A 26708-nucleotide genomic window follows, 5' to 3' on the forward strand; every position below is an offset into this window, starting at 1 on the left:
GCCAAAAAATGTATACACATTTTAAGAAAGGAAAAAACTATTAAAATTGTAATAATATATACCGATAACAAAAAGTGAATACAAGTCACGTTTGACTTCTGCAGTTACCAGAGGTGCTCAAAGTGGTTACCATCAGCGTCCAGATACTTCTGATTACGGTGAACTACTGCATGAGCAATGGTGACTAAAGTGTCCACTTGTATATGTTTTTTTGGCACCCCTGGTATATAAATATTTTTAAAATGATCAGTTTTCATTTCTGATAAGGTACATGTACGGAGACATAAAGAACATAAACAAAAGCTCCTTGGGGGTCCTTCATAATTTTTAAGAGTGTAATGGAGTCTTGAGAGCAAAAAGTTTGAGAGCTGCTGCCCTAGGCTCCAGCTCAGATCAACTATACTCTGTGAACACAGCTGTTTCTTCAGCAAAAACTCTTCAGATATAACAGGTATTTGTTTCCTCTCTGTCACTCTGTCACACTGCTCTGTCTTTCCCTGCATTGCTCCCCGCCTTCTCCTACTTACTTCCCATATCCACCTGCCCCTGTGCCTGCTGCGTGAGAGACCCTCCCACACTAAGCCTTCAAATGGCAGATTCTGTCACCAGCCTTACCCTCAGGTCCAGACGTTTGGGCACATTCAGTCTTTGCCTTTTGGGCCCTTGTCACAACCTTTAAGACCCTGGTTGAGTCATTCTTCATTTGACTTGCCTGATTCACCACTTGGAGCTTCTCTTGGGTTCCGTGTGCAGGTGAGGTGGTTCCTGGGCCAAAGAGTGATTTGTGAATGGTTTTCACTGGGGTCCACAGTGGACCTATTAGGACCTATTAGTGACCTCCCTTCTCATGCCCCCAGTCTCCACATTGTGAAATCTTTGTACTCCCGTGCCTCATTTTCATATGTCTAAATCTATATATTATCATATATCTATCCATATATAATATATAATACATATAATATATGCATATTTATAGATATCTATATATAAAATTTATGTGCACCTTTTTTTTCCCTCCAAACTCAATATCTGGCCTCACTCTTTATAAAACCAGTTGAAATCAGCCAGATAAATTTGGGGGTATTCCAGAGCAGTGGGGCTTATTTCCTGGTTCCTGTCTGAGTAATGCCTGCTACCAGGAGGTGGCCACCTTCAAGTAAAAATAGCCATGTGGTTTGCTTCAGCAGAGGAGGGGCCTTCTAACGTACCTCTCTAGGGTCCCCAGGGCCCATGTGTGGAACCAGAGAGATCCAGGGGCTCCTAGATGCTTTGAGTGGGGAAAGTGCAAGGTATCAAAGAATTGAGAGGAAGGAACCCTATAATGGAGGATGAAGCTGAGACTGAGAGGATTTGCAGTGTAGGTGTAGAGGTTGGGTAAGGGTGAGGGTGGAAGGTGTAGGTGGCGTGTGCTTCATTGTTGAAAGAAGAGATCACAATTTTCAATGGCTGTGGACTATAGAAGCTGACCCAGTAGGAAGACCATGGTCCAGTGGAGAAAGAATATCTCTGTGGAGGCCTGGGAGGACACACATGCCACAGCCCCTCCAGCAGGTGGACAAATGGGCTTACTATTTATTTATTTATCCATCCAAGCGCCACCTCTGGAAGAAGCAAGAGTGGCTAAAAGTTAGAGAGGAGATACCAGGACCCCCAGGGAGTTCAGTCATGGCAGTTTCTGAATACTTGTCCAAAAAAACTGAGGCAACCTAAAAGAGCCTAAAATTTGCCTTTAATTGGCAAGTTTAATGTTTTTCCCCTATCACAAAAGGAGGGTTTCAGAGAAATGAGGACTGTTACAAAAAATAAAGAATATAATTTTTTTGTTGCTGTTTGCACACAAGAGTGTGGTACCCTGTTTCCCCAAAGATAAGACCTAGGCGGACAATCAGCTCTAATGCGTCTTTTGAAGCAAAAATTAATATAAGATCTGGTCTTATATTATATGATGTTATATAAGGCCGGGTCTTGTATTATAGTAAAACAAGACTGGATTTTATATTAATTTTTGCTCCAAAGGACACATTAGAGTTGATTGTCCAGCTAGGTCTTATTGTTGGGGAAACATGGTATGTATATTTTCAGCGTGACTAAGTCTGTGTTCTTTTTTTCTCTAAATTTTGTATCTTTTTAAAGGTGTTTTTCCTATTTTTAATAAAGGTGATTAATCAAATGTAAAATAATGTGACTCTTAGAACTCTCCCTGTAAAATTTTTTCATTTAACTACAAAAGGAAGAAAGACAAATCTTGAAGGGCCTGGCATCTTCCATTCCTTTTGGTAGGTTAGCAGAGGAAAGTCTCAGCAGGTCAGAGGGGCCCAAGCAGAACAGGCTGACACCAACCCCAGGACCCCGGGAACTCCTTTCTAACGAGGTCACTGCTGTGACCAGGGAGCATGCACCGTTGCATAGTCACATAAATGTTTCTGTCCCCTGTCCTATAAACATGTAGAGTAAGCAGGAGTGCGAGGCTCAGATGCTGGCCATGGGGTATGCAGACCATCTATGCCTGTCCTAAACTTGGGATAACAAAAATCCGGAGGATTATGCAGGTTCTTCTCTGCTGCGAGCGTTCCCTCCATCAACCCTTAGTTTATATCAGCACCCTGTGCCGCTCGTGGTATCTGTGACTCCTCTGCATAACTAATAATAAATTCATCAAGCAGCCCTTGTCAGATCATTCTCCAAATTATGGAATACAGAAATATGGTTTCTTTCTTTTCATTTTTTATTCAAGAAATAATGAATGCCTCATTTGTGCTTGGAGATTACCATCTAGCCTACAAGAGACACATTACATAAGTAATTACAACAGAGTATGTGGAATCTTTCCAAAGGGCCAGTGCTGGGTGCTATAGGAACACACAGTGGGACCACTTTAGCTAATTTAAGGGTCAGAGGATGCCACCTCGAGTAGACATTGAAGTCAACACCAGTGATGAAAAGGAGATAGCTAAATATTTATGGCAAGTAGTGTAGGATAAAAATGTAGCATTCAAAGAGAGCAGCGTGGGTCGACGATCAAAAAGGAGAGAAATGAAATGAGAGGAAAGAAAGTTCAGAGTTGGAGTTCTGAGTAGAAAGAGATGGAGTTGGAGGGGAAGGGAAGAGAGAGTGGAGAGAGCTTTGACTATCACATTAAGAACTATGAGTGTTATGCTAAGAGCAATAGGAGGCCATGAACAAGTTTTAAGCATGGGAATAAAATCATCAGATTTTAGTGTAGGAAAGAGGAGATAGAATTGACAGAACTTGTCAAAGCACTAAGGAAGATCATCAGCTAGGCGAGGATCACTTAGTTTTTGGCTTGGCAACTGGGTAACTCATTTCCTGTTCAATTCCTCAGAGGGTCTACGGGGCCTCTATGATCAGGCTTCCCTCTACCTTCTCACCTCCACCATTCTTCTTTCTTCATCATCACCCTGCAACACTGGCCTTTCCTCTCAGCCTCAGCTCCTTCACACGTGAGTCCCTCTGCCTGGATTGTCCAATCTAAAGTGACCTCCACCCCAGGCTGCAAATCACTATTATAATCCTATCCTTCATTTTCTTTCATCCTGTCATTACTATCTAAAGTTATCTTGTTTACGTACTTTCTAGCTTATATTCTTTCTCTCCCCCAACCAGCATGTAAGCTCCAGGAGTTTTCTTCCCCCTTCTTTCCTTTTTTTGCTTCATTTTTTGCTTTCTCTCCTATAAAAAAACTCCACCATCGGCTCTCAGAATGGATACATACAAAATTAGTGCTCACTGCATATTTTTTGAATAAAGGTCTGAGTGATAGCTAAAAGACTACGTTTTAGGTGAAGATGAATCCAATCTCAGACGTATTTAGCTTGGAGTGTCTATGGGAGACTTGCAAACAGTGATGACCAGTAAGCAGTTGGCTGTTATGTTTCTTGAAGACAGATGTGAGTTGGAGATGTAGATTTGGGAGTGGTCAGAACAGAGGTGGTGATTGGAGTTGTGAGAGTGGTTGACAAGGCTCAGGGAATGTTGAGTGGAATAACCTGAGTAGTTTACACTAAACCAAGAGGGCCCCACACAACAGGGTGAGAGGTAGGGAGGGAGAGAGCAGCTTGCCCTTCCTCCCTGCCCAGGAAGACCAATTACCTTTGGGGAAAAGGTACAGAACTAAATTACTTCTATGAAATACCTTAAAAGGACACCAACACCATGATTTTCGACACTGGAATCATGCTAAGGATAAATTATCAGGGAAAAGGAGCTGTTAGGCCATTGGCTGAGGCTGCCACCTGTTGCTCCGTGCCCCCCTTATGTCTATAGTTGTCTATACCTGTTATCACCTCCTGTTCATTATTCAACCCATTGCAGCTGGCTTCTGCCTCCATTACCACACAAACTGCTCTGAAGTCTTCCCGTGTGGCCAAACCCAAGGTCCTCTTCTTTGAATTTATCTGACTCCCTCAGTGTAGTCAACCATTCCCTTTTTTTTTTTTTGCTTTTGTATTTTTAAAAAGATTTTTATTAAAATATAGCTAACATACAATATTATATTAATTTCAGGTGTACATCATAGTTACTCAACAGTACCCACCTAGCCCCATACAGTTATTACCACATTATTAATTACATTCCCTGTGCTAAAGAAGTGATAAGTCCCACAACCATCTGACACTGTACCGTGCTATCACAAGATTATTGATCTCTTCCACCCTTTTTAAATTCTTCATTATAGTTGACATTCAATATTATTTTATATTATTTTGAAGCAGAGAGTATAGTAGTTAGACATTTATATCATTTAGGAAGTGGTCCCACTGAGTAGTATCACCTGGCACCTTTTAGATACTCATAGTTATTACCATATTATTGATTATATTTCCTATACTTTACATCCCATGACTATTTTGTAACTTATACTTTACATCCCATGACTATTTTGTGACTGTTTGTGTTTCTTAATCCCTCAACCATTCCCTCTTGATTTGCTGATGTGTTCTCTCCTGCTGGTCTTCCCTCCTCACTGGTCTCTTCCCCTCAGTCTGCTTGGCCAGATTCCTCTCCTATTGGGATTTCCGAGGGCAGGGCTACTTCCTGAGTTCTCTTTCTTTCTCCCATGGATCTGGATAACTTCATTTTGCTGACGTCTCTTATGTTTGTGTCTTTGGGCCAGAGTTTTTAATTAAATGCCAGATTGGCATATTGTGGGGGAATTAAACTTCCCTGCATTCTCAGTGCCTCTGTAAGAAGCCCTAGTCTCCTGAGATACAGAAATGTGTACAGGGAACGTTTACTATCACTTCCCTAGAAACCTTTTACTTTTCACATACCACGAGAATTTGATCTATAGTTATTTATCTAGTTAATGGCTCTGATCCAAAAGAATAATAAAACTCATCTCCTTACATGGCCAAATGGTTATAGCCAGAACTAGGTTCCTCGGTTAAGACCCAAAGTTTCAGGAATACTGGAGCGCTCTTTCCTTAGGTAATTACATGTCAAAAGGGATGAAGTATGGAACTTGAAGACATCTCTAAGTAAAAGACAAGACACCTGGGATTGCTATAGCTTTTGGAAAGACACATAAAATTAAATTACAAAAGATTAGGGTGAGGACCTGAGATTTTTTCAATCCTATCTCAAAGTAGCAATTTTTAAAAATCCTTTCAGGAGGAGAGGAAGATGGCTGTCCTTGTCCTCTGTATAAACAGAAAACCCATCACTCTCCCTTCCATATCTATGGAATATAATCTGCCACTCATATAGAAAGATTTTATCAGCTTTCTTCCTGTTGCCTATGGGTCTGCACGTGAGGAACAGAAGTTGCAGTGTTACTCTGGCTGTTGAGTTGGTTGTGAGTGTCAATCAAGAATTCTTTTCCCTGACCCAGGTAACTGTGTGTCTACCGTAGTCATAGATATATAGAAAACATGCCTATGCAAGCAGTTGGATAACACCTCGTCCCTTCACAGTTCTTGGCAAAGCACATACCTGGCACAACTGCATAGATGGTTAGCACAATCTTGAAATGGACAAGTCAATAATTGAATTATAAAATTTTCCCAAGACATGGAAGCAACCAAAATGTCCTTCCATAGATGAATGGATAAAAAAGTTGTGGTATATATACACAATGGAATACTATTTGGCGGTAAGAAAGGATGATATAGGAACATTTGTGACAACATGGATGGCTCTTGAAAGTATAATGCTAAGTGAAATAAGTCAGACAGAAAAAGCAGAGAACCCTATGATTTCACTGATATGTGGTATATAAACCAAAAACAACAAAAGAACAAGACAAACAAATGAGAAAGAAAAACTCATAGACACAGACAATAGTTTAGTGGTTACCAGAGGGTAAGGGGGTGGGGGGTAGGAGATGAGGGTAAGGGGGATCAAATGTATGGTGATGAAAGGAGAACTGACTCTGGGTGGTGGATACACAATGGGATTTATAGATGATGTAATACAGAATTGTACACCTGAAATCTATGTAATTTTACTAACAAATGTCACCCCAATAAATTAAAAAAAAATTTTCCCCCCAAATACATTTGCATCCTCTCTCAGCAATGGGCACCACCATTCACCCAGCCATTCAAGCCAGACATTGAAGAGCCAGAGTTGATTCTCTCTCTCTCTCTCTCTCTCTCTCTCTCTCTCTCTCTCTCTCTCTCTGTCTTATCCTCAACTTTCATGACATTAAGTCCTGTCAACTTGACCTCCAAACTGATTTTGAATTGGCCCTCTTCTCTCCATTTCCACTGCCAGATCTGAATCTAGGCTATTATCAACTCTCATGGCATCTGCCCTCCAAATGATTGCCTTGTTTCCATTCTATTTTATTTCCAGTTCTTTGCACAGCACCAAAATTGGTCTTGTCAAGTTTAAAATTGGATAGTGTCACTTCACTGATTTGATCTCTTCAATGGCTCCCCCTTGCATTTAGAATAAAATTCAACTTTCCACACTTTGACCTGCAAACATGAGATGCCCCCAGCCTCCAGCCTTCTTTAATACTTTCATCCTACCTCGTGGAAGGCTTTTGTTCTGTTGTCTCTTTCTAGGAGATGACTGCACAATTCTTTTTCTTTTCTTTCCTAAAAAGAAAGAATACAGATCATCTTTTATAGCTACACAGATAGATCTGCCAACCTAGTATGTCAATAATTATTAGCTGTTACTTTTGGTTGTCAAACCACAGTGGCCAGGTCATTGGTGACCTTAGGTAATGCTGCTACAGGAAGTCATGGGGAGGGCGGGGAATGTGAGAAGAAATTCTAAAGTGGCAGAGGAAGGAGATATGTGAAGAAAAGGAGACAATGAGATTAGGTAATTCATTCTAGAAGCTTGGTTGTGAAAAGGACAGGGGCTATGGAGGTAGTTGAAGTGAGGTGAGGATCAGGAGAAAGGTCCTTTTGGAACTGGGATAGGCTTGGGCATTGGCTGTATACAGATCCTTATGAAAAAAAAGGCTGAATTCTCAGGAGAGAGAAGGAATCATAGATACTGTCGGGTGAGGTAGAAGGACTGCCTTAAAGAGGAGGTAACCAGAGGGGCAGCAACAGACACAGTTAGGGTATGTGGGGTTTGTAGCCCAAACTGAGAAGATTTCCATCTGATTCCTTTCCATGAAGTGGGAGGCAAAGTAATCTTTTGAGTAAAATGGAGGCAGTGGGAAGGTCAGAGGTCTGAAAAAAAGAGCTCAAGGTTTGAAAGCAACATCACAGGGGAAGTGGAATTGCCACACAGTGTGGAGGGATCATGTGCACTGGAATTGTGAAGACACAGTGGGTGCCCTCTGCCCTGCCATGTGCTTCTCCCTAGCAGTGTCTACTTTCAGATGCAGTATGCAGACAACAATAACAGGTACCTACAAGGCCTGCCAGAGAGTCCTGGAAGAGACAGAGAGTCAAGGCAGGTTGAGTATCAGCAATGTTACTGAAACAAAGAATCTTGGACTCTAAGCTGGTATGAAGGAACGTGAAGAAAAGCAGATGATGGATTGAAAAAGGGAAAGGCCAGTGCACTGGTCATTCAAATGAGGTTGAAGGACAGCTACTGAGAAAACATCTTGTAAGGAAGAAATAAGGGCAGGATATTTTTGAATTAATTTTTAAAGATGGGGCTGAGGAGGACACATCTGCGGTTGAACAATAGCTGTAGAAGGAGCAAATGTCAAGGATTTGCTGTCAGAAAAAGGAATTCTTAAATTAATGATTGTGAAGTTGAGCCAGTTTGAATGAAGAAAGGGCGTGTAGATTGCCTTTGGGTATGGAAGGCCCAGAATTGGTGGAGGAAAACGTCATTGGAAATGAGCAGATGCAGGATTGAAGAGGTCAGTGTTTTGGATGGGCCTGTTATCCACATGTACCTTGAAGATGTCCAGGGTAATGGTAGGCCTTGAAATGACAAAAAAAACCAACGCTAAGTCAGCCTTTGAGGTCTGCTGGGGAGTGGTGGGAAATGTATAGATGATAGTGATGAATGAGGGAATGTTTCATTTGAATGGTTAAGCCTCCAAAAAGAGGATGGGGGAACGAGGGGCTGGCTGGGGGCAGAGCGTCACAAGGGTGGACATCCAACCTGCCTTCCAACGTGAAGCGAGTGATAGCAGAGACTAGGAAGACATGTCTTAAGAGAAAGCAGTGTCCTCTTGGGAAACCAACTTTCAGTTAAAGAAGGAGGTGCGACTAATCCCCTAAGAAGTTGTGGATATAGGAGAGCTTGGTGATTTCAGAACAGGCAGTTCCAATGGGTGCATATTTCAATGGCCCTAACGGCCTTCTGGTTTCTCTTTCGTCTTCATTAAGACCTTAAAGGAAGATGCAGTGAATGGGAATTGCAGAAACAAATTGTACTGAGCATCACGACTACCATCCCACAGCAGATGCTCATGACCAACTACGATCAGAAAAGCAGAACACAGCTCCAGTTCCCCCTCCTGACATCTACAGAAGAAAGGCCATCTTTACCTTTCTTGTTGGCAAGTGTGCTGGATGCCTCCTGGGGCTCTTCTGGGTCATTTGGTTCAGGAGCATCATTTCTTACCACTGACAAAGGAAACGGAAGTCATTTCAGAGGTCAGCATGGGCTGAAGAGGGTGTGCTGAGGAGACCAGTGGGAGAACAGGAAGGTGGAGAATATTGTGGCTTGGGGCTGGGGACCTGCCAGTCTTCACGGTTCCCTGGCTCTGCCTCGATTCGATCAACTTGTGGTTAATGTGATCTTTGTGACTATCCCAGAACTAGGGAACAATTGCCCTGCCGAGGAGGGCTCAGTTTGGCCCATTTAGATGGGCTCCCCTTACTCAATGGAAGAAAAGTACAGGGGCTCTCAGCAGCTCTCACTCGGGTGGCCACAGTCAAGGGGAATGTCTGCCATAGGAAAAATACATGTTACTGCTTAGATGTCTGTAAAGAGATATTTTGAACCTGCTCTATCTGTGATTATTTCACCTTGAAAAATAGTGAAGGAGGCTCAGTGCCTTATATACTTCTGTATACCAGCAGGAGCCAGCCTGTACTTGCTGCACTTGTTAACAAATAAATACAAAGTTCTTAGTTTTTGTTAGAATCTGTAACAAATAATAGCCCATCTCAGGAAAGGCTGTCACCTTGTTTACACAATACTGTGACATCGTCTAAAATTCTGGCTAACTTAGGAACAGGTAACTGAGGCAGGTGGCAAGCAGTTGCTAGATGTTTTAGCAATTTGTTGCACTTCAATAAATTTTTAATAATATCAATTAAAAACAGTGCAAACATATAGAAAATTTGAAGGTTGAAAGTGAAAGTCCCCACAGTTAGGATGGGGGCTGGGAAGGAGACCATCCATACGTGTCCCAGGGCACTAACTCAGTGTTAGGGTCAGAGGGTGATTTTGCTTGCTTTGCATTTTGATGGAGCCGTTTTGAGCTTTACCGTATTGAAGTGGCCTCAGAGAGTGGCTGAGTCAAGCAGTCCTGCCCTGGCTGTCCTTTGTGCTTCATCCCGGGTTCCCACCACAATCCTTTCTGGCAGGTGAATGTTCTCCCTTTGTAGACCCCTTAATGGTGTTTGAGTCCAGGTCCAGTGGGTAGCAGTGGGGCTCCTGTCTCTCGTCATTGGTACCCCCTCCCAGTCTACCCCACCCTCCCTAGGGACTTTGTCTCCATCCAGGAGCTCGGGTCTCCCGCCTGTCCAAGCTCCCAAGGGCTGGGTGAGCAGCCAGAAGCTCGGCCATGATGGTGGTCGGGAACAGCGAGGAGAACCCTGCTCCTAGAAGATTCAAATGGCTTCTCTTTGTAGACATGAAAACTAAGGTGGAGCTTAAGTCATCCAGATCAAGATTACCTGGGCCATGGGCTGAGGAAGCACGGGGCACATCCTGAACATCTTCTTTACCTTTTGTTTGGGAGGTCAGGTTGTCACTGGACACTGAGCAGAGGAAGAAAAAGAATTTCAGAACCCAGGACCAGCAATCAAGGCCCAGAGTAGAAGGAACAAGAACAATCTATTCTAGATGGTAAAAATGACGGGGCCAACAGAACATCAAGGGGAAGGTGGAATAGAGTGGGAGAATGAACCATCATTTCCTTTCAATTGGCTACTTACTAATTTAATGATGGTTTGCAGTAGATAAGTGCATTTACATTTTTCTTTTCAAAATGTAGAAGATGGACTCTTACATTGATATTGCCTTTGTGATTATGTTAATCTTATTTAGATGGCATATATTAGAGGTGTGGGGGAAACATTATTTGAACCACATAGAACCCTTTATTCTAGTAACTGAAGAGCTCAGAATTCATGATACGATTTTGGCAGCACTCAATAATATACCCAGTTATATTTCATAGACCCTAATGCCTTTATAATGATGGTTTGCAATAGATAAGTAACATAGTCTTAGAAACTAAATCAAATCCAGCAGGCCGTTAAACATTTTATCATCTTTTCTAATCATTTCAATAACATTGCTCTTACAATTCAAACCGTATGAAAATGAATATGGTTAAAACTGAAAGGTCCTGTAATCAGAAGGCAAGCAATTGAGTGAAGGCGGCAGGTCTGTGTGGCAAAAGTTACTCGTCAGTCAGAACAGCGTGTTCTGAGTGTTGGCTGGACGGGGCATTACACTGGCTGTGGTGGTGTCCCTGCCAACCAGTCCTATGCCCAGTGGGTGCATTGGTCCCGTTTGTTTTTCTTTGTCATACCCAGTTCTTTCTCTCAGGGGTCCTGCCACAAGCCCCCTGGTTGGCAGGTGTGTGTTCTCCCTTCACAGCCACCTTGAGCTAACCTGAGCCAGCCCCAAGGACATTACCTTGCACCGTGGTAAGGGGAGTGCTGGACATCTGTTGTGAGTTTTCTTCATCATTTATGTGGGATGTTAAGTTGGTCATTGACGAGAAGAAGAAAAATCATTACAGGTTACAGGGATAGAGTGCTGGGGGGTGGGGGAGGAGAGTGAATGGTAAAAATGACCAGGGCAGAAGGAGCACCGAGGTCCAAAGGCAGAGGGTGGGGTTGTTCCAGGGTGGAAGCAGGTGTTCTAGGCTCCAGCTTCACCCAGACCCCTGGCAGTATCCGGAATCCTTCTTGGAAAAGGCTGTGTATGAGAGGTGCATGCATGGAAGGGGCAGATCAACACAAAGCTGGGACCCTGGGCTTCTAGACACAGCCACAGGCATTTTAGGCTGGGGATGCCCAAGTGTTGGACAAGATCTCTTTCTCACCTGGAATGGTCCTTCCTTCCTGGATGAAGCTGGAAAAAGCCTTGGCAGGGCCAGCAGGCCTGGATGGCTCAGCCAGCACCCTAGTTTTGTGCTGTGGGGATGCTCTGAGCTCACTGACTCTGGGTGCAGGGGTCGGGTCCCTCAGTGGGGGGCGCTGGGGTGGGGGCAGTGGCAGCAGGGTCTGGCAGGAGCTTCTTTCCGCTGGGTTGGCTGGGACTTCAAAGAGGATCGGCGTGTTTCTATTCCATCCTCCGTAGGAACTGACAACTGGGATGGGGGAAGAAGCACACGTGAGCACCCTAGAAACTCAGAACTATTTTGGGAAGGCATTTCTTTACACCTGACTTCCAATAGGTCGGGGGCACGGTGCATAGAGCCAGTGCATCATAATCGTCGCTGTCCATTTGTAGCCTCTTTCTAATTTATGAAGTTGATTTGGGCATTTTGTGCTGTAATAACTGTATCTAAACGTCTGATCTAATACCAAAGTAGTTTCACACATAAAGTTGAATTTCACTTTGTATTGAGGGATTTAATTTTCTTTGGTTTCCTTTAATTTTGGTTTCAGAATTTAGACAATTGTGTACAATGCTATCATTGTACCAGATGTCCCTGTTTTAATACATAAACATGTCACACCTCCCTGTGACAATAAGACGAAATATAAATTTCTTTGCATAGCTTATTAGGACCTTTATATTTTGGCTTAAGGTCCAAAATAACCAAACGCTGCAGACTCAGCTTCTGTGCCTCTTCACTCGCAGCCTATGATCTGGCCACACCGAGCTTCCTTCCCATCCCAATCTTCCAGGCCCTTGTCTTTTCCCGTGCTGTTCCCCTGCATAGCTAATGTTGGGTTTCTTTTATGATTCTTCTTCATCATTTATTTCAGAAGTAAAGTTGTCTCAACCAGTGAACAGAAAAAGGAAAGTAAGGTTGGATTCTGGAGAGGGTCCCCCCCCCCCAAACCCACAGAGTTGCAGATCAGAAAAGATGCTTGAGCTCAGCCAGGTCAGGGGACACATAGTGTGTGTTCCCTCCGGCTGTCAGGCTTGCTTAGCACGGCCTTTGGGAACACAATTTCTCCCAGCTCTGCCCCGATGCTACCAGGAACACAGGCCTACGTGTGGCTATGTCTGCCTAGAGGATGGCTTTGCTCTTTTGCTTTCCTTTTAGCTAAAGGAATAATCTCTCCCTTTGGGGAGGAGCCTCTTGATGGTAAAGTGTCAGAGAGGAGATGACGAGCTGTCAACAGTGGTGACTCCACTAATAAAATGTCATAATTCAGTGTGATCTGTTGGTCTTTCCCATCGTTCTCAGGTAAGTGAACTATATGTTTTGGCCAAAGTGTTTTTCCTTACACCTAAAATGGTTTTACCATCTGCTCCTCTTACTTCTTTCCTCCCAGCTCTATCATTGCTCTTTTTCCTACTCCTTTATTTATTCAGTTCTTTCTCCTTTTCAGGGTGCTTCAGGCTCCACTTCTTTCTCATACCCTCTCTTTCCGTCTGTGTCCACAATTCACCTTCCTTCCTTGTCAGCTGCCTGTGCTCCAGCTTCCTACTCTGCCTTCTAGCTACCCTTGCTTCAAATAGTGATTAAAATTTCAGGCCCTGGTATTAGGTGATCCAAGAAGGACCTCTGGCTCTGCTCTCAACAGACAACTAACTTTGTGAAGGTTATTCCGATCTTTAATTTCCTTATGTGTCTCATGGGGATAATAATGATTTCACAAGATTGTTTTCAATGTGACATGAGATAATCATATAAAGTGCCTGAGATAATGTCTGGTGCATACCAAGCACTAAAATAAAAAAATAAAGAAGTAGATAAATAAATAAATAAATAAGATACTTATTATTATCCATCCCTACCCACTTCTCTTCCTCTCTGGCCTCCCTGGCTCTCCTTGCCCTTCTATCAGAGAGGGTCTCTGTAACTTTGAATTTCTGTCACATTATGCATTCCCTAAGACTGTCCAGTATGCTAAACTGTACAATTTCCCCCAAATTGATGGAATAGGTCAGACAGAAACATTTATGTCCTCTAGAAAATCATCTTCAGACACCCAGGGCCAGAGGCGACTCTTCCTGCCATGTCTGTGAGAGAGCATGGCCCATACCTTCCCAAAGAGAAAGTGGGCAATTAAAATACATATTCCACAGGGCTGAAAACCAATCCCCACTTTCAGCAAGCAACTGCTCCCATGCATCTATAGCCCGAAAGGTATTGGGGAAGCCTCATACCACTTCTGAAGCTCTTGAAAATCTTCATCAGATTGGGGTATTCACGCAGGTTAATTTGGCTGAACAACAGCTCCAGAAATGACAGATTAAACGTCTTCTCCAGTTTGGTGAGAATGTTGTACACTACTCTGGATACAGGGACCAGGTTGCTACAGGCTTCCAGAGATTCCTTAAGAAAGGGAGTGAAGTATTGTTACACATGATTATAAAATGGAGTGGAGGTTTATTAGACATCTGTAATTTTCTAAGTCATAAGAAAGCTACTTTGCTCTTCTAAGAAGAAATTTAACACAACATGTATAGTCAACTTCTGTAATGTAGAGAAGTCACAGATCCATGTGTTTACTTTTGGAACTTCCCTTATATTTTGATAGTTAGCCATAGGAATAAATAATTTAGCCTTCTTTAAAATATGTCTGTTTTGTGAACCTTAATTTAGGTACATTTGAGCGCAGAGAGAAATTTTAAAGAAGGAAAGTGGAGTCAAAGGCTGCTATGGTGTAATTAATTTTCCAAGGCTCTGGGCAGGACACTTCAGCAATAGACCTAGTGGTTGGTCACTAGTGGCAATTCTGTTGATTGCTTGTTAGCCTCTGTTCTCTCTGTCTTGGACTTCAGGTGGCCTGAATGGGTTCCAGCCATGGGGAAATCATCCAGAGAGCTCTCCTTGATGAGAGGATGTCTAAAAGGAGAAACATGGCAGGAAAGAATTGATTGCAAATGCTTATTGAATACCTACGAAGCTAGTCCTTGGGTACAAAGCAATGAAGAAGATCAACACGGTGCTACCCTTACTAGGGGACGGACACTGTCAGGGAGAGAAGATGGGCATTAAATAATAAGCAACAATTAAATAAATGCCCAATTATCATTGAGGTAAGTTTTATTAAGGGAAGGCATAGATTTCTATGAGGGAAAATAATGAGGGTGTCTTAATTAGATGAGTAGGTCAAAGAGGCCTCTTTGAGGAGTAAATCTCAGCTTTGATTGGAGAAGACTTAGAGCTAAACGAGCCGAGACTATGGGGAGATGTTTCTGCCGCTGCTAAACACTTCCCTTGGCTCAGGAAATGCTTTAAAACCCCAGATTATGCGAAGAGTGCCATTTTTGTCCACATAGTCATATCTCCCATTTCCCGTCTTGCCTCACATCAAAATGAACTCTGGGTGACAAGCTCTTTGGAATTAGAATGGTGCCATTAGTGGATTAAAGCGTGTCCCCGCCCCACGAAAGATATGTCCACTTGAATCCTGTGAATGTGATCTTTTTTGGAAAAAAAGGTCTTTGGTGATATAATTAAGTTAAGGATCTTGAAATGAGATTGTCCTGGATTAGGGTGGGCCTTAAATTATAATAAATGTCCTTAGAAGAGAGAGAAAGGGAGAAGACACAAAAAGGATAAAGCGACCTAGAGATGGAAACAGTGATTGAAAGGATGTTTCTATAAGACAAGAATACCAAAGATTGCTGGTACCACCAGAAGATAGGAGAAAATCAAGGAACAAATTCTCCCTCAGAATCTCTACAAGAAATCTGTCCTGCCAACACCTTAATTTTGGACTGCTGGCCTCCAGAACAGTGACAGAATACATTTTATTGTTGTTTTAAGTCACCCGGTTTGAGGTCACCCTATGACACCCTGTTTCCCTGATAATAAACATTTGGGGCTGGGCCTTCCAAAATCTAGAAGCCCTCGGGGGTTTGCAGTTTGAGACCTCAAAAATCCGGCATTCTTGGTGAAGGCTGGGCTGCCGTGGGAAAGTGGTCAACATGACTCACCCTGTACATACTCTCGGTGATGAAGGATTTGTCGCGGAGGCCTTCGAAGAAGGGAAATGGCTTGTATATGGCATAGGAGATCTCCAGCTTCTGGTACATGAAGTGCTGGAGAAGAGCCTCTTCCAAGGCCCGTGTCACACTGAACATCCTGTGGACGGGGCATAAGAAGAGAAGAGAAGCAAAGACTTGGAGGAGCTTGGGAAGCCGCTTTCTGTATTCAATGGGCGTCTAACGACAGGCATTCTGGTCCCCGAGGCATCCCTGAGTAGTCTGCAAAGCAACGTCTGCCCCAAACACTCACGGGTATAGGAAGCAATGACAATGCCCAGCAACAATGGAGGCTGAAAGTGACTGACAATATGGCGCTGAAATCTCAAAGGGGCTTCTGGTAAACATCAGGCAGATATTAAAAATAGCTAGTATTTATCAAGTGCTTCCTGGGTGCCAGCTTTCGTTCTGAGGGTTTCATATGCAGTAACTTATTTGCTCTTCACAAAACCCTTGCAAGATTGTTACTATGATTGCCCCCGTTTTTACAGTTAAGGACACTGAGACATAGAGAGGTTTAATAACTCACCCTAAATTGTGCAACTTGAAAGCGGTAAGGTGAACAATTCAGGACTTTCTGGTTCGTGGATCACAGTCAGTGAACTATGGTCTGAGGCTACACTGAGCTGAGTTGAGATTGTCTGGACTGCAGCTTCAGGCCATCTCCCCTCCCCCCCAAAAATGCTCATGTAAAAGGGACCACCCCCAAACAGGTAGAAAGAGAGAAACCTGATAATATTTAGAAACTTTAATAAACCATCTACAATCTTTAACACACAAATAGGTGAAACAGAAATAAAAACACAAAGAATATAAAAGACATGATTAGGATAGCTGACTTAACAGATTTATGTATCAATTTCATATTTCAGAACAGACATGTGCCTTTTCCCATGCTCATCCAACATTTATAAAATTCACCATTTATAGGTCAGGAGAATATTAATAAATTTAATAGGCAGGAAATTTATAGATGACATTCTTGACAAATTGTCAAGAAAAGGGAGGCATTAACAAAAAATTCAAAACCAAAACAAATATGGATCCCATTTTTCTACCTTCATTTTGTGTCAAAGAGAAAATTGACCTGTAAGTAATGACTATTTTCAGGGATTTAATCCCATTGGCAGATTGAGCACTTCTGTCTTTCTCTCTCCTTATTCTTGAATCCTTTATGTTTGACAGAAAAAATACAGGTGTTTAAAAAAAGAATAATTCACAACAATACTGGAAAACAAGAAAAAAATGCCATAGAGGGGTCTATAATCTTAAAGAAACCCTGGAAGATAGAGAACAGGTGGGAAAGAAGTCTACCACCCATGATATGCCTGGGGGAGGATATTGCAAAGAGCAGATAGCCAGAGAAAGTCAGAATGTACACATGCTAAGAAGAGGAAGGGGCCCTGGGGTTATTCTTAGGATGATTAATTACACAGCAGTATTCAGAACAGGACACCACGATGTTCCTCATTCTGTTTTTTAAATTTAAAAATATTTTTTTTGTAGGTTCCAAAACATTTTTCAATTCCCATTGACATTCAAATTAAATTAGTTTCAGGTGCACAGCATAGTGGTCGGATATTTATATACTGATTCCCCCGATAGATGTTCCTCATTCTTTGTCTGTTATGATGTCCAAGGATAAAGCACAGAGAGTTTAACTTGCCCAAGGTATTGGGTGGGAAAGCAGAGGTCATCTGACCAAAGCCTCATTTCTCACACCTCATAGACGAGTGTTCAGATTTTTATTATGTAAAAGAGTCTTAAAAATGAATAAACCAAAAACAACAAAAGAATAAGACAAACAAATGAGAAACAAAAACTCATAGACACAGACAATAGTTTAGTGGTTACCAGAGGGTAAGTGGAGTGGGGGGTGGGAGATGAGGGTAAGGGGGATCAAATATATGGTGATGGAAGGAGAACTGACTCAGAGTGGTGAACGCACAATGGGATTTATAGATGATGTCATACAGAATTGTTCACCTGAAATCTATGTAATTTCACTAACAATTGTCACCCCAATAAATTAAAAAAAAAAAGAATAAGCAAAAGACAAACATTCACAGAGAATAAAAAGCAAAAGACATAAACAAGCAATTACGTCAAATGTGCAATAAATACAATAAAAAACATGGTAACTCACTAGTAGTCAGAACAGCGCAAATGAAGACAACTTAATAACATGTTTGCCTATCAAACTGGCCATGATAGAAAATAATAGCAATAATCACAGACGCTCCTGGTGAAAATGTCAACGGGTCCAATGTTCTGGAGTCTAACTTAGTGATCAGTATCAAGTGCCCTAAAATATGTGTTCCCTTGAGTCCCAAATTCCATTACTAGGAATTTATTTCAAGGAAATAATTACGATATGCTTAAAGAAAAAAATACAAAACGTTTGTGATACACTATAGAGTAAACTAAATGTACTCTCCTTATTTTCTCTTTTCCACTAGCTTCCCAACTACCTCTAGTCACTTGCACAGTGGATTATGAATAAGTTGCCCATTTGGGGCAGAGTGTAGGGTCACAGGGCATGCGTGAGGAGGATAGAGAGCAATCTCATGCTGTCCACAAGAAGCTAGAATTCTGGGAGGGAAAAGCGTTGAGCTGTGTGTGCGTATTCCCTCTAAGCCTGGCCCCCTGTTCAGTAGTCTCCTATTAAATCCCACACACCCTCTCTACCTCTTTGGAAAACACCATTTAACAAAGAGGGGGGCCTCACAGTTTAAGTCGATTTTCACCCTGCAGCTGCTGCCAGGAAATTAATCATAAAAGCTCAATCACCAAAAATGAACAAAGCAGTCAAATTGAAGACCCACCTGGATGCTGAGCTTGCTCCCTGCTCCTTCCCCTTCGCAGGTCCAAGGCCAGCCAGGGGACACTCCTGGAAGACAGGGAGACCGGCAGGGAGTTACCGGTGGCCAAAACAGGAAGTCTGTGCTTTGCCACACCAAGCAAGGGCTGGGCTTCAGAGGAAAGAAAAGTGAAAGTATTTTGAGCCTCTGGAAGCAGAGCTTGCAGCCTTGCTCCACCCCTGGAAACTCGTGAGATTCTTAGGGTACCTGGGGACCTGAGTAGGGGGAGAGGGTTGATGCCCATAGGGACCAGCCCCCGAGGGGTGTGCAGAGGGGAGGAGGCATCGGGGTCCAGTTCCAGGGTCCACCGAGAGCTGAGAAGCCACCATGTGTCGGCTTCCCTACCCACTTCTATCCTTTTTGTCCTCCTACTGTACTTTTTGGGGGTGATGAAAATGTTCTAAAACTGGATTGTGATGATGGTGATAGTTATACAACTGAATAAATTTACTATAAACTATCAAACTGAAAAACAAACAAGGGGTGGCCGATTAGAATGTGGTGCTACCGTGTTTCCCAGAAAATAAAACCTAAGGGGAAAATAAGCCCTAGCATGATTTTTAAGACATCCCCTGAAAATAAGCCCTACCTTGTTTCCCTGAAATAAGACCCGGTCTTATATTAAGTTTTGCTCCAAAAAACGCATTAGGGCTTATTTTCAGGGGATGTCTTATTAAAAATCATACTAGGGCTTATGTTGCAGTTAGGTCTTATTTTTCGGAAAACACGTTAGTAGTAACAACAGGGTTGTTGGTTCGATTCCTGTATGGACCACTGTGAGCTGCGCCCTCCTTTAAAAAAAAGAAAAAAAGAAAAAGATATTAAAGGGGAGGTGAGGTGACTCAGCAATGTCTCTAATTTGTTAGAATAAATTTATTACCCAAGAAAATTTAAATATAGGGAACCTGAATATAAACTGACATTAGCTAAAGGTAGGCAGACTTCCAGGCAGGAAAGTGGCTAGTAGCCAGGCAGGCAGCTGGGAGCCGGGAGAATGTGGAAGTCAGGTCTAAGGCTAAGCCAGGGCCAGAAGATTCTAGAACTGCCACTCCAGGGGAGGTGGGGAATGTCCCCTGATATACAGCCCTTTTAAAGATTCCTAATGTATGAGTACATTGGCATGTAGGGGCTGTGAGAAATTCTAAAATATACAAGTCTGTTTAACTCTATTTAAATCAATAATTCTCAAATGTATTTGACCCATGGGTTTCCCCTACAAGGACAACCGACCATAAAGCCCTCAGAAAAGAGTTGGGAAACACAATTCTAGGGTGGAAGACGCCTTCCATGGTTTCTATGTAGGCTCTAGCACAGGATATCACGCCCAAGCATGTACCAGAGTAACAGGCCTGCCCTGGTAAGCAGGTCACTACAGTGGGGGATGACAGAGGTGTGGAGCTACAGCAGGTCAACAGTAATGAAGGGAGGTACAGCAAAAAATGTGATGCTGACTCTGAGGAGAGAGAGCATGCAGGGGAGCTTCGCCACTCCATAACACACAGCTCTGTAAAACGCAGGGCACTGTAAGAGGGATTAAGACTGTTTTACGCAACGGTCACACTTGCGGATGTCCAGACGTTCCAGATCTCTTCATTTACCTGAAGCCCTTCACTTAACCTGGAAATCCCCTTCATGAACATCCTAGAAGCCTGCATGCAAGAACCTCCTTCTTTAGACCTGCCCAGAGATATACCAGCAAAATGGGGACGGGAAGGGTGGAGGAGGAAAGAAAGCAGGAGCGGGAACATAATGTCAGCTTGAAAAAAATCATTAAACTAGAAAAAGATGTGAATAAGGATAAAAGATACTTCTCTTTAGAGAGCACAAACTTGAGAATACAGTGATGATGGGAAAAATTCACCTGGGATTTCACACCCAAGAGACATAGTATGTAATGAGAGTTCACTAAATTATGGGTCATTCTTTTTCAGCTCAATGTTATGGAATATAACATGCATTCATCTAATGTGTACATTCTGATGAGTTTTAACAAATACAAACAGAACCACAATTAAGATAGAGACCATGCCATCACCCCTGAAAGTTCCCTTGTGCCCTTTGTAGGTAGTCTCCTCTGCAGCCCCCACGTCAGACAAGTATGGATCTGCTTTCTATTATGGCAGGTTCGTTTTGCCTGTATTCAAGTTTTACGTCAATGGGTACATACGCTATGTGCTTTTGGATGTGTGGTTTCCTTTGCTCATCAAAATGCTTTTTGGATTCATTCCAGTTACCGCAGGTCAGTCATTTATTCCTCTTTAGCAGGCATGCTGGCCACCTCTTGTTCATCCTGTCCAATGACCGTGACGTCACCAATGGAATCAATCATTGTGGTGATGTATGGGATGTCCAGACGATCCAGATCTCTTTGAACTATATTGTGACAAAGGGCAGGTGAGTTATTGTTACCCCAAGACAAAACTGAAAAGCAGTATCTATCATGTGAGAACAAAAACTGTTTCAGATCTTCCTTTCTAATCAGAATGAGAAAAATACATTTACTACATCTACAGCCACATCTCATGTACCTGGGATCAGTGGGATGACCTGGGTGGGTGAATCTCACTGCCCAGACTGCCTATTGTCTCATCCCAGTTCTCCAGCCTTTCCATAAATTCTGTGAGCTATCAAATGTACTTCCAAGGAATTGATTTCTGGCTGAGTTAGTCAATTTGGTTACTTATACCCCCAAACCCCAACTGATTAAAAAATTGGCACCAGAGATGGAGTTGTAATCAGTCTGGGGTTGGTTATCTGACTTAATTGGACATAAAAGTAGTGAACATCCATTAGTGTTCTAAGATGGGACTTTGCGAGACTTTGGCAAGCAGGGTAAAAATAGCAAATTAGCTTATACCGTGTTTCCCAGAAAATAAGACCTACTCCGAAAATAAGCCCCAGTTAAGTCCATCAGCCAGACAAACGCATTAAGTATGACGATGTTCCAGAAGAAGAGGACATGACTGTATTTGAATAAATGTAGATTGTTGTACATGAAAAAATAAGACATCCTCTGAAAATAAGTCCTAATGGAGCAAAAATTAATAGAAGACCCGGTCTTATTTTGGGGGAAACACAGTAGAACTGAATTGTGATCAGGACTGTACAATTCACTAGCCAATGTAGTATTAGATTTCGTGCACTTAGCAAAATGGAGAGAAATCTTTAAGGTGAAAAAAAAAGCATCAATTTGCCTTCAGAGAGTATTGCCTACTTGACCTAAAGCTGGGTGGGAGAACAGAGGAAGGACACAGGCCAGAATCTTCTTACCCCATAGACCACATGGAAGAAGAAGAAGACAACTGTACACTTGCGTTAGGAACCAGGGATCGTCTGATGGTCATAGATGGTCTTGGTCCAGCCATTCTTTATTCAAGAGAGACTGATTCTGTCGTGAATGTTGAGAAAAACATGATAGTGGGAAATAGAACCTAAAATTCCAGCTCAGTGTTATCTCGGCTGATGCATGATATTGCAAAGTAGGGCTTTCTCATCAGGTTGAATGGATACCCCTTCAGTCTTACCACCAGTCAGCTGAGGAACCAAAGACCTTGTGCTTATAAGCAAAAAAACAGGCACATGTATGTCAGTGCCCAGCTCAGTGTTGGCCTGCTGTGTAGGGCAGAGAAGGAGGAGAAAGAGCCACACCAAAGTGGGTTGGGCAGTCTGTGTCAGGCCTTGTCTGGGCCACTGTGTCCCATGAAGGTCAAGAGTGGAGGACAATGGTGACTAACAGAGGCTCAGCTTACCAGCACCTCTGCCCCAACAAAGTCAGGAGGTAGAAAGGGAGGGAGGAAGGGTGAGAGGCGGGAGAAAGAGAGAGAGAGGTAGAGAGAGGCAGGTAGTCCCCACATGTGCAACACCTGGTAAGCACACAGGCCCTGCCCACTGTCCTGGAATCTGTCCCTGCCAGACTGGTATCTACTTCTTTGGGGGAAAGAAAGAGCAAAAGTGGGCAGAGACGTAGAAATCTCTTACCCTCTGAACTTTGCAAACACATTTATGCAAATTTTCTAGCACATCTATAATGAGCCCAAAGAAGTGGAATTCAATGGAACATACTTTGGAAAAATTCTGCTATGTTTCTGGCTTCCCACTCATTTGTCTCACTGCTGTGACTGAGGCCCTGGGTGTTACAGATACCCTGACTCCCATCTGCCTCTGTCTTTGACCCATTGTCCTGCCTGGATTTCTAGTTCTCCAGTTTTATTTATTTATTTTATTTACACTTTGGTCCTATTTCTTTATCTTTCAACTTGTTGCAGATAGTGTCTATATAAGTTGCTTCAAACCCTTTACAGAATGAGGGCGAGGTGTAAGTGAAAAAATTCTGTACAAACATAAATGGAATGCACTGGTTAGCTAGCACCACCATGTCCTTTAAGGCCAAGGTCATCAGGTCTAAACCTTTTCTTATCCAATGAGAAGCCTGTTGCTCTCCTCGAGGTTTCAGCCACTAGTTAAAGCTCAGTTTTTTCCTAATAACTCTGGTTGCATTTGTACAGTGCCTACATAGTCAAAAAAATTTGGAATTGCACGTAGACTTCTGTGCCCAAATTTGGCACTTCCCCCGGTTGCAGAAGTTGGGAGAGTTCTTTCTTAACTCTGGCTGCTTTCCAGAAATTTGACGATCACCTTCCCCAGTTTACAGTGCTAAGCATTTGGGCTCTCCCTGGCCATGTGTCCAAACACTGGGCCTACCTCATCCAGTCCAGGCTCAGTACTGTGCCCAGCCAGCCCACGGGCCTGAGAGAAGATCTGAAGTGCTTGGCTTTCCCTTTTTCTCTTTACGCCACCTCAGCAAGGGGAAGTCCCCTTGCAAACATAAAGTTCACTTCCTCCCAATGTAATTGTGCCACCTTGCCTGAAAACATTTTGATTCCTTTGAGTTAATTAGACTTTTCTGTCCTCCTTTTTTTGCATGAACAAGGGGCCCGCCATCTTCTGACCAGATCTGGCCATGCTCCTCCTCCCAGGGGCTAAGAACCGCCTTGGAGGTTGGGCCAAGGGACAATCAGTGTGTCATTGCATCCACATCACACTGCTCTGCAATTTCACTTTTCCTTTTCTAGCCTTTGGTGCCGCACCTGAGAGAATTTGTCTATCGATGGGTAGATGTTCTTGTCAGAGCTCTGGGAAGGCAGAGAAGCAGAGGAAGTCAAACCAAGTGTGATCTAGGCCAACTCCATGGCCCAGTGGGGCCAGCAGTAGAAGATGGCAGGTGGAGGCAGCAATCTGAACTACAGGTTAGTCCTGGTCTCCTCTCTTGCCCTTCATCTCTGATAAGGCTGACATCTACTTTTGCTGTTTCTGTTTACCCAGCCTCATTCCACACGTATACAATAGAATGAGATTACATGTAAACACATAATGAGCAAATCAAGTTTTTAACTTTGCAGTGGAGAAGCTGGGGGAAATTTAAAGCCACCATGATCCTGCCACTTTCTTTTTTCGCAACTGCCATTGCAGCTGGGCTGGTGCTATTGAAAGTCCCTCGCACCTCTGGGGCCTTGCTGCAGGGTGGAATGATCCCTCATGCCCTGTGAGACCTCCCATTTCCCTAGCACTCCCTCTTTCCCCAGCCCAAAGACAACTCTGTTCACAAAAGGTCTTTTTAGAAAAACTAATATCCATGTCAAATGCCTGGCTATTATTCAACTTTTTCCAGTTTCCAGGTAGTTTGAGAGCCAGTTCTGTTCAGAGCCCATCTGTGTGGCCTTGAGCTGGAGAGTCAACTCAGTGCCTCTGACCTTGACAGAAAGAAGTGAAAATAGACAGGGCCCAAGGACAAATGCAATCAGATGAGGAGTGAGCATTGCTTTTTTTTAAAATAAATTCTGGGATGTAATATACATCTGATTAAAGAAGGGTGCAAATTGTCATTTAAAAATGCAAGATAAATACAGTAATACATTCATGTTGGTAAAAATTAAAGCAATACATAATTGTATGGAAACTCTTCTAACCCTGCACTCTGAGCTGGGGCTATTTCTGGTACTGGCCATGCCCCAGGAAGGCAGTGGCATTGCCACCAGCAGCACTTAAGCTTGCTGGGTCCTCAGCACTCATCATTATCCCTCCTGGTGGCAGAAAGCATGTCCTGACCACCACTCCTCCATGGAAAGGTGACTGAGTGGAGCTTGAAATCCAGTCAGCCTTTGGCCTCAGGAAGAAAAAGAAGGGCACTGAAATGTGAGAGTGGGGGGATAATGCTGACCTCATAGAATGAGTTGGGGGCTGTTGCCTCTGCTGCCATTTTCTGGAAGAGATGGTAGTTTAAATGGTGTGGTAGAATTCACTGGTGATACCACCTGGGCCTTTCTGGGGAGAAGGCTATTAATTATTGATTCAATTCCTTTAATAGATACAGCCCTATTCAGATGATCTATATTTCCTTTAGTGTATTTTGGTAGTTTGTGCCTTTTAAAGAATTTGTCCATTTCATCTTTTATCAAATTTTTAGGCATAGAGTTGTCCATAGTATTGTTTCTTACTTATTCTTTTAATGTCCCTGGGATGAATAGTGATGAACCATTTTTTGTTTCTGATATTAGTAATTTCTCTCTTCTCTCTTTTCCCTTTGTTTCCCTGGCTAGCATTTTGGCAATTTTATTGCCTTCTTTTTTCAAGAAATCAAGTATGGTTTCATTGACTTTTCTCTAATGTTTTCCTGTTTTTAATTTCATTGAGTTCTACTCTATTTTTTATGGTTTCTTCTCTCCTGCTTGTGTTAGGTTTATATTTCTCTCTTTTGCTTTTAGTTTCCTCAGGTGGTAGCTTAGGTTACTGATTTAGACCTTTCTTCTTTCCTAATATATGAATTTTTCAATAGATTTATTGTAGTGACATTGATTAATAAAATTATATAGGTTTCAAATATGCAATTCTATCACACATCTGTATGTTGCATTGTGTATGCATTTTAGCGCTACACATTTTCATCTAAGCACTGCTTTTGCTGTATCCAATAAATTTTGATAAGCTGTGTTTTCATTTTCATTTAGTTCAAAATATTTTTAAATTTCTCTTGAGACTTCTTTGATTCTAGGAGTGTGCTGTTTAATCTCCAAGTGTTTTGGGACTTTCTAGCTGTCTTTCTGTCATTTCTACTTTAATTCCATTGTTGTCTAAAAATACTTTTTTATGATTTCTATCATTTTGGATTTTATAGGGTCTGTATTACAGGACAGAATGTGATATAGGTTGTTAAATATTCCATGTGAGCTCGAGGGGTATATGTATTTGTTGTTGTTGAATGGAATATTCTATAAATGTCAATTAGATCACACTGATTGATGGTGCTGTTCAGGTCAACTATATTCTTACTGATTTTATGGCTGCTTGATCTATCAATTACTAAAAGAGGAGTACTGAAGATGTTGAACAAACTCAAAAAGAGTCTGGAGGCAATGACTAGAAATAAATAATACAGATTTATTTAAGGGTTTTGGAGTTTGCAATCTGTGAACACAGGTAAAAACACAGAAGTGTTCCAGAAAAAGAGAAAAATCCTTATAGTAAAAAGGACATTCTTGAGAATTATCATCCCTTCATTCTTACCCTAGGGTTGGTCCAGGACAGTTATCAGTCAGATGTCAGGCAGTCTGGATGATGGATGCCAAGTGGTCCAGAAGATGGGCACCTGGAGGTCTGGTCATGTCCAGTGGTCTGGATAATGGATGTCAGATGGATGTATATAGGAGTACTTTAGGGAGTATTCAAGTGGTCTGGATACTGAGTCCTTCAGAGGGTAATCAGAGGGTTATCTGGAAGTTCAGATGTACACTCATATCTTGACATAAGACTGGAAAGTTAAAAAAAAGTTTAAGTTCCTAGGCTAGTTAGAACAAGAATGAAGTGTTTTCTTATGCATCAGCCTTCATAATGTTAACAATTTTAACAGCTTTGTTAAAATGACTGCACTCTATGTATTCCCTGTCTTTACTCTCTTCAAAGTCTTCAACAACAGTAGTGGATTTGTCTATTTCTCCTTTTAGTTTTATCAATTTTTCTTTCATGTACTTTGATGTTACTTTGTTGGTTTCGTGCACATTAAGGATTGCCATGTCTTCTTGGAGAAATTCATCCCTTTAT

General features: G+C 42.4%; 2 protein-coding genes across 3 annotated transcripts in view; one reads left to right on the top strand and one right to left on the bottom strand.

Moving 5' to 3' along the window:
* Positions 1–18703, bottom strand: part of SP110 (SP110 nuclear body protein) — a 38489-nt gene extending 19786 nt beyond the window's left edge. The window contains exons 1-9 of one of the 2 annotated variants that reach the window (XM_081052134.1): positions 18579–18703; positions 15706–15853; positions 13927–14095; positions 11681–11947; positions 11269–11313; positions 10299–10382; positions 8940–9017; positions 6996–7064; positions 616–765 (exon numbers count right to left, since the gene is read on the bottom strand). In XM_081052134.1, the coding sequence (XP_080908260.1) occupies positions 616–765; positions 6996–7064; positions 8940–9017; positions 10299–10382; positions 11269–11313; positions 11681–11947; positions 13927–14095; positions 15706–15852 (1009 nt within the window). In that variant the 5' untranslated portion in view covers position 15853; positions 18579–18703. The remainder of the gene's footprint in view (positions 1–615; positions 766–6995; positions 7065–8939; positions 9018–10298; positions 10383–11268; positions 11314–11680; positions 11948–13926; positions 14096–15705; positions 15854–18578) is intronic. The other variant, XM_081052135.1, reaches the window with a different exon arrangement.
* Positions 18704–18706: 3 nt separating this feature from the next.
* SP140 (SP140 nuclear body protein) overlaps positions 18707–26708 on the top strand; it is a 93294-nt gene continuing 85292 nt past the window's right edge. The window contains exons 1-3 of the mRNA XM_081052126.1: positions 18707–18817; positions 20877–21008; positions 23687–23860. Coding sequence (XP_080908252.1) covers positions 23829–23860 — 32 coding nt within the window. The 5' untranslated portion in view covers positions 18707–18817; positions 20877–21008; positions 23687–23828. The remainder of the gene's footprint in view (positions 18818–20876; positions 21009–23686; positions 23861–26708) is intronic.

Source organism: Rhinolophus hipposideros, assembly GCF_964194185.1.
Source record: "Rhinolophus hipposideros genome assembly, chromosome: 6".
Taxonomy (NCBI): domain Eukaryota; kingdom Metazoa; phylum Chordata; class Mammalia; order Chiroptera; family Rhinolophidae; genus Rhinolophus; species Rhinolophus hipposideros.